Source organism: Schistocerca cancellata, chromosome 5 (genome assembly GCF_023864275.1).
Source record: "Schistocerca cancellata isolate TAMUIC-IGC-003103 chromosome 5, iqSchCanc2.1, whole genome shotgun sequence".
NCBI classification, from domain to species: domain Eukaryota; kingdom Metazoa; phylum Arthropoda; class Insecta; order Orthoptera; family Acrididae; genus Schistocerca; species Schistocerca cancellata.
Window position 1 is genome coordinate 553,122,385 of NC_064630.1, and position 8,139 is coordinate 553,130,523.

At 37.8% G+C, this 8,139-nt stretch overlaps 1 protein-coding gene across 1 annotated transcript in view; it reads left to right on the plus strand.

Moving 5' to 3' along the window:
• The window catches only part of LOC126187895 (uncharacterized), an 82,619-nt gene extending 74,736 nt beyond the window's left edge, over positions 1-7,883 (plus strand). Inside the window, exon 4 of the mRNA XM_049929246.1 lies at positions 7,121-7,883. Within this exon, the coding sequence (XP_049785203.1) occupies positions 7,121-7,144 (24 nt within the window). The 3' untranslated portion in view covers positions 7,145-7,883. The remainder of the gene's footprint in view (positions 1-7,120) is intronic.
• Positions 7,884-8,139: the final 256 nt, after the last annotated feature.

The following is an 8,139-nucleotide window of genomic DNA, read 5'->3' on the forward strand; positions in this document are numbered from 1 at the left end:
CTGTTTAAATAAAGCATAGTTTACTGTTGTCACAATTTGTTAAACTTCAAATTATTGTTTAGTAATATATGGACTATACTGTTTAAGTGACTTAGGTTATAGTGTTCAAATAAGGCCAATTCAAGCCTGAATATATTGTCTAATAATAAATAAGTAAAATAATTCCAGCAAATGTGTTATAAAACAAATCAAACAGTGGAAAGTCTACAATGGAATAACAACAATATGAGAAAGATAAATAGTTTGTGACCTCACAGAGCAAGAGTTGAATCATAGATAGGCACAATGAAAAGCAATGCTAGAAATATTTCAGATCTCAGACAAAGTCGTTATTCATAAATAGAAAATTCACACACTTCCACACAAGTACATATCACACATACGTACATGGCTACTGTCTCCAGGCACCAAAGCCCAACTGCATCAGAAGTGAGCAGCAATCTAGCTGGGATGGCTATAGGGGGTAAGGGAGAGTTGTGGGACAGGTAGAGAGCGGGAAGGGGGGGGGGGGCAGCTCGCAGCTAGGTAGTGGCAGGGGAAGATGCTATTGCTGCCTGTGGGAGTGTGCAGGAACATGGTGGGGACAGGATGGGGCTGCTGGGCACAGCAACAGGAGGCTGTGCTGGGGGGTGGGAAAAGGGGAGTTGGATGTGGAGGGATGAGAAATAGATGAGAGAAAAGGACTTGTTAGGTGAATTGGCAGGGTAGAGTTGGCAGAATAAAGTTCATAAACTCAACCACCAAGGATATCCAATTGTAGCTGGTTACTGTGCACCCAAATAGAGAATATCTAAACTTTTGGACCAACATCTTCAACCTGTTACCCATAACTTACACTCCTATATAAAAGATACCAACCATTTGTTCCACTAACTAACCATTATTCCTGTTCCTTTTCCATCTGGCACCTTGCTCATCACTGTCAATGCCCACGGCCTTGCTTCTATTGAAAACTACCTTTCTCAACCCCAGAATCACTCCAAACCTACAACCTCCTTCCCAGTCACCACGACCAATTATATACACACCCACATTTGCTTCTCCTTTGAAGGTCCAACTAAAGGAATGCCTCTCACCTGGTTCAGATTCATAGATGACACATTCATTGTAAGAACCAAGGGTGAGGGCAACCTATCCACATTCCTCCAAAATGTCATCACCTTTCTCATCTGCTCCATCTGTTCCTCCTCCTCAGACCAAAAATCACCTCAAGGATGGCTACATCAGCACCTCAGTTTGCTTCCAACTTTCCAACCATCAATTATTCCTCCACTTCAACAGTTGCCACCCTTCCACACTAATAAGTCACTTCCACACAACGTAGCCAAACATGGCTATTGCCTCTGTTGTGATGAGCAGTCTCTCTCAAACATGACCAGGATCTTACTGAGGCTTTCATAGACTGGAATTACCCTCTCACCTTGTCAAGAAACAGGTCTTCTGTAGCCAGCCATCTAAGACTCCTCAGATACCCACTGTTTGCCAAGAAAGGAGAATTCCTCTTGTGTCTCATTACCAACCAGAACAGGAATAATTAAACAAGTTCTCCATCAGGGTTTCAGCTACCTTCCATTGTGCCTTGAAATGAGAAATATCCTCCTCACCCCTCCCACAGTGGTATTCTGTCACTCATCTAACATATGCAATATCATTGTCCATCCCTACTTCATCCCTGCTCCCAACCTCTTTTCCTCATGGCTCATATCCCTGTGAAAGCTACCATGTGATCTACCAATTTCGCTGCAGCCACTGAGTCACATTCTTTGTAGGTGTGACAACAAACAAGTTGTCTGTTGAGATGAATGGCCACCACCATGCAGTAACCAAAACACAACTGAGGCACTGTAATAAGACTAGTTATAGGTTAGTTAATGATTGCTTAGATACCTCTAAAAGTTTAGCAGATTGTATATTACCCAATCCACAATATGTAATGGATAAAAGTTAGAAAGTATGGTTTTTCTTAATTTTATATACCGAATCAACATCATTAACATTATTTCAGATCATTTAACTGTAGTTGACAGAAGGCTATAATAGTTAGAAAACCTGACATTCTGAATTTACTATCGTAAATTTCAGCAAAATTGGTAATTCCATTCTCGTGATTGTATTGTTACATTCCCATAGAAATGTTAGGAGAAATATAATTTGCAAAATTCATAAATTTCAACTTACATAAAAAACAGACTTTTGCAATGTTAATCAGTCATCTGATGTATTTAACCTGACCTGTGTGCTTTATGTATCATGTCAGTAACAAAAAACCAATTAGATCAATTGTAATTAACTTTTCTATTAACAATTCTCAGAAATTCTGATGTAACACTCTTCATTTTCAGTAATTGTGATACTATGTAATTACTGTACAGAACTTAACCTTAAATTCCATTTTGGCATTTGGTACTGCTCCCCTGTTAATTTTAGGAAACATTCCAATGTGAAATCAAAATGTAATTAATGATTTTTTGATAGGTATTGTTACTGTAACTTCCACATGAAAGTCAAAAGAACAATATTTGGAAATGTATTCGGAATGAAACATCATTTATTGTCTTTGAAACCATACTAACAGTTTGTTGTAAATCATTCATTATAAATGAGTAAATGGAATTGTTTTTGACATTAGGACAAAGAACATACATTGTTAAGATAGGGCATATATTGAGAGATGCAAAGCACTTGAAGTCATTTGCAGTTTGACCAATGTCATGATGAACAGCCTGTGAGGGTTACTGTTTTGTTGGTCATGTTGGTAGAAGACAATTTATGAGTGAACTTCTTTGTAAATGCTTATGGAAAATACATCTGCTGTTAAAAGGCTGCATCAGTGTGTTGGACGATTTTTCACCCTGTCTGAAATCCAGGGAAATCTGCAATATCCCCTAATGCATCTTATTGATGGAGGAGGTTCAGAGGTTCAAAGCTAAGTATTCCACTGCAAAAACTACATCACTCACATGCGATGATGAATATCTTGTAGTGAGAAGTATTTTAGTCAGAACTGCAGTTGGAGTAACATTAGACCATTGAGCTGCTGAACCTGCCATTCATCATAGTGTGGTTAACTTCAAAAACTGCTTCAAGCCTGTGTCATCTGGATTCTTCCCATAAACACCAGCTTTTCTGAACTTTGCATGTAGGAGCTATCTCTGTAACATATTTTTCGTTTCTGTAACCCCCCTCTCTTCAATTTTTGCTAGTCTGTGTCTTCCACTTGCTTATAATCTTCTAACATGTCCCCACGATGTCCTTCCACACACCAGGAGCTTATCCCACCCCATCCCAGCTATTCCTTCCAACCCCACCACATGACTCTTTTTTAATCCCTCTTCTCACCCCAGCTAAATTGCTGCTTATGTCTGATACAGTCGCAGTCAGGCCTTTTTGCCCAGACAGTGACTGTGTGTGTATGAGCTGTGCTTGTACAAATGTATGTGAGTTTTCTATTTCTGTAGATGGACTTCATCTGAAAGCTAAAACATTTCTAGCATTATTTGTCATTGTGCCAGTATGAGACCGAGTGCCTCCTCGATACAAAGGTGACAAAACTCATGGGGTAATGATATGCAGATATACATATGGTGGTAGTATAGGGTACACAAGGTGTATATGGGCAGTGCATTGACAGAACTGGCATTTGAGCTCAGGTGATTCATGCGAAAAGGTTTGTGAGGTGGTTATGGCCACATGACAGACCTTAACCAACTCTGAGTGCAAAATGGTAGTTGGAACTAGATGCATGGGACATTCCATTTTCAAAATCACTGGCATTTGAGCTCAGGTGATTCATGCGAAAAGGTTTGTGAGGTGGTTATGGCCACATGACAGACCTTAACCAACTCTGAGTGCAAAATGGTAGTTGGAACTAGATGCATGGGACATTCCATTTTCAAAATCATTAGGGGATTCAATATTTTTGCACAATGTAAAGACTGTGCCAAAAATACCAAATTTCAGGCATCACCTCTTATCACAGATGAGACGGTGAGCTTCACTTAATGACTGAGAGGAGTGGCTTTTGTGTAGAGTTGTCAGTGCTAACAGACAAGCAGCACTGCATGAAAGAACCATGGAAAACAATGTGGCACGCACAACAAACATACCCATTAAGACAGTGTGGTCTATGGCAGGAGACGACCATCACGAGTCGGTGTTACATTGCCTGCAGCACCTCTCCTGCACTAGTGACCATATCAGTTGGACGCTAGACGACTGGGAAACTGTGACCTGGTCAGACAAGGCCTGATTTCAGTTGACAAGAGCTGATGGCAAGGTTTGAGTAGGGCACAGACCCCACAAAGCTGTGGACCCAAATTTTCAACAAGGCACTGTGCAACCTGGGGGTGGGTCTGTAATGATGTGAACCACATTTACATGAAATGGACTACGTCCTCTCGCCCAACTGAACTGATCGTTGACCAGTAATGGTTATGTTCGGCTACTAGGCTCCCATTTTCAGCTATTCGTGGACTCCATGTGCCCAGACAATAATGGAATTTTTATGGCTGTTCATTCGTGATTGGTTTGAAGAACATTTTGGACAATTTAAAAGAATGATTTGGCCACCCAGATCACCCATCATGAATCCCATTGAACATTTAGGGCACAAAATCGAGCACCAGCAACACTTTCACAAATTATGGATGGCTATGGAAGGAGCAAAGCACAGTATTTCTGCAAGGGACTTCCAGTAACATGCTGAGTCCATGCCATGTAGAGATGCTGCACTACTCTGGACAAAAGGAGGTTCGACATGATATTAAGAGGTGTCCCATGGCTTTTTTCACCTCAGTGTCTGTTGTGAGTAGCAGTCTCTGCTTTCCATGTTATTGTTACAAGACAAATTTCAATTTAATATACTGAACACTGACATCTATATTAGTAAAAGACTAATTTCGTCCTTGGTCACCAAGTGCCAGTTGCAGATTGCCTATCTAATGGCTTCTAGAGGCAACAAAAATTTGATTGGCAATATTTCATATAATTATTGACTAAATTTGAAAATTTGAAATGCTGTCATAAACTATGTATTAAGAGGTATAGTTTTATGGTAAAGATTCAACAAATTAAGACAAGAATTATAGGAAGTAATTGTGTATATGTTTTGAGACAGCAGAACTCACAATACCCAGACTATTTTCATCCATGATTTGAGAAAGAGAGCACAAAATGACTTCCAATAAAGTTTACACATGATTTCAAACTTTTATGAACCTTTTTCTCATTGGTATCTCCCATAAAATAACAAAAGAAAACACTTTTATCACTTGCTAAATTTTTGTACTTCATGCAGTGGGACTTCAAAATCAGGCATAATATTTTAATGTACTGGTATTACTTATTTACTACTAAATCTATTTAAACATATTTTTGAGGCAGTATCCACATATACCACTGAATGTACCTAGAAAATTATGTTACACAAAACATAGTTCACGAGATAGGATATCATAAACACTGAGATGTGTGAAAAACTAGATTTTGCTTAAAATGGAGCACATATTAACCAGACTGCACTCATCCAGTAAAACTGAAATGATAGTATTGCATTACTGAGCATTAGATCTCGTGTCACATTTTTTGGCCATCTGGTGCAAGTCCTTCTATTTGACAGCACTTTCCTGACTTGTCCTTCAATTAAGCTGAGATAAAATGACAACAATGTGAAAACTCAATCCACAAACAAGAAACTCTCCAACCAGGCCATGCATCCAACTTGGGACCCCTCAATGTACAGACAGTGAGGCTGACCACTAGATCACAAATTGTGAGCTACTCGCCCAGTGTATGACAATGAGAACACTTAGAAACTTCCAACAAACTTTAATATAATCACAAACTTCGTTGAAACTTATTGTCACTTACATGTTTGACATCAGATATTTAACAAATTAACTCACTTGTAAAGTAATCAAATGTTTGAAGCTGTTTTATACATGGGACTTCCATGTAATTTTGACAAATGAGCTTCCCAATAACATAAATTAGCAGAAAAACATCAAATACAGGATTTATTGTCCCATAGGAGGTCTATATGGGATTTATTCCATCCCCCCCCCCCCCCCCCCCACCTCAAATAGGAAAATTTCTTGCTATGCAGGATGGTTGGCAGTCCTACTCTGCATGTCCCTGATCATTTTTTCAGGGCATTTTGAACAAACAATATAAGTGTTTGTCCAAATAGGTTAACACACATATTTGTCTCTTTACGTATACATTTTGTACATATCCCTATAATATTCTTTCACAACATCCAATCATAATAATTATATGCAATTGACTTATAGATTCGAAAGGAAATACTGGAATACAGACTTAACACACATTCACACATTAAGTGAAAGAGCTCAGCTTAGTACAGTGAGAAATTTCATGACATTTAGTACCACATTTTCTCTAATCAGTACAGAATCACCATATTCAACTAATGACAATATGTTTCTTCTCTTTGTTGGTAAATTGTTGATTTGTGCCAATCAGGGTGGGAATGAGATGAGATACTTCCTTGCTGCAGCCCAAAGAGGTGAAGATGACACTAGAATTTACATTTAAAGCTAAAATTCTTAAAATCTATTTATTAATTAAAGTTTTGTCACATGTGAAAGAAATTTATGGATGTCTCCTTTACCACTGGTGTCTAATGCATTTTGTATTGCAAACTCATTTATGATTTAAGTACTTGGTACTCAGAGGACACAAAGGTCATTAAAAGGATGCACTGGCTGTGCAGTTGACATTACTACTCCATTTCGGGAACTACTACATAGGACATACACAATCTAGAGTAATAGCATCTGTATGACTGTGAACTACAGAAAATATAAGCTTGTAACTTACGTAATTTAAATACTGAATCATAAAAACATATTTCTGTTCCATTTCAGTAATCTTTCTTAAATAGTTAAACACTCTCACATATACTAGGATGGAATAGTTATTTCTTTGTCTAATAGCATGCAATGTCAAAAGCCAAACACTTCATTATACATTTATGTAGTATTGCTTTAAATGTTCTCTCAAAAACCCCCAACAGATCAATGATATCATTAATTGCACCTTACTAGTAATTTCTGCTCAAAATTGCCTACACTACTGTCTGTCTTTTCTTCTTTTTCAGGTAGATTTGGTTGGACAACAATGAACATATGTTGCAGAAAGTGGCTGTAGAATCGCACAGCAGCACATACTAACAAACAAGATGCACCTTTAAACCAAAAGAAACTGCATACATACTAATATTTGTTTCATTTATCATGTTTATGACCACCTGGCAATATCTTGAAAAACTATCCGTGTAAATAATAACTTGTCATCTCTCATGCCTACTGTATGGCTAATTTAAGAAAGCAGTTTGAAACTTTGCTGGAAAAGGCAGCAGAATTCTTACTAATTCTGTCACAGGTACATTGTTAATTGTGTGAAAAACTGCCATTTTATGCATTATTATCAATGCTGCAGCAGCAGCAAAAAGACTTACTAAGCCTGTCTATGAATAAGGCACACATACAAGGCCCGAGTTAACTGCTATATACATTGTTGCTGTCATGTGCACAGTGGATTGTTTTCAACCTAGACAATAGTTAAGTCAAAGAAATTTTCTATGTATTCTAAAAATATTAGCAGTTTTTCTTCATGGTAGTGAGTGATTACTTACATAATGTGAGTTGAGTTAATCTATTCATGCATGATGCTAGTTTAGCACTAAATTGTTCTATGTAGTATTGTAAAAATGCACTTATGTTTCTTTTGAACCTAATGATTAATAATGTACATAAATGTAAATGGGCTACATGAGATGTACCTGTAATTTTATGAAGGAAGGAATATTACCCGCTTATTCCTGTGGATGATGCTGTTATTAGAGGCAGACTGAATTTTAAAATACAGTGTTAGAGTAAATAGATGATTCATTTCTCCTTTACTGCTCTTTGTAGCGTATAGAACTAATGCTGTTTATTATTGTATGGCTGGCAAAGTATTTCAGAAGGAGAGGGCTTTAGATGCCCTTCAGGCCATCAAGATTTATTTTTCCCATGTTTTCTCCAAATCACTTGGCAAATGCAAAGATAGTTTCATAAAAAATAGCCATTTTCTTCTGTCATTGTTATTGCTCTACATGTACCTTGTGCTGTATCT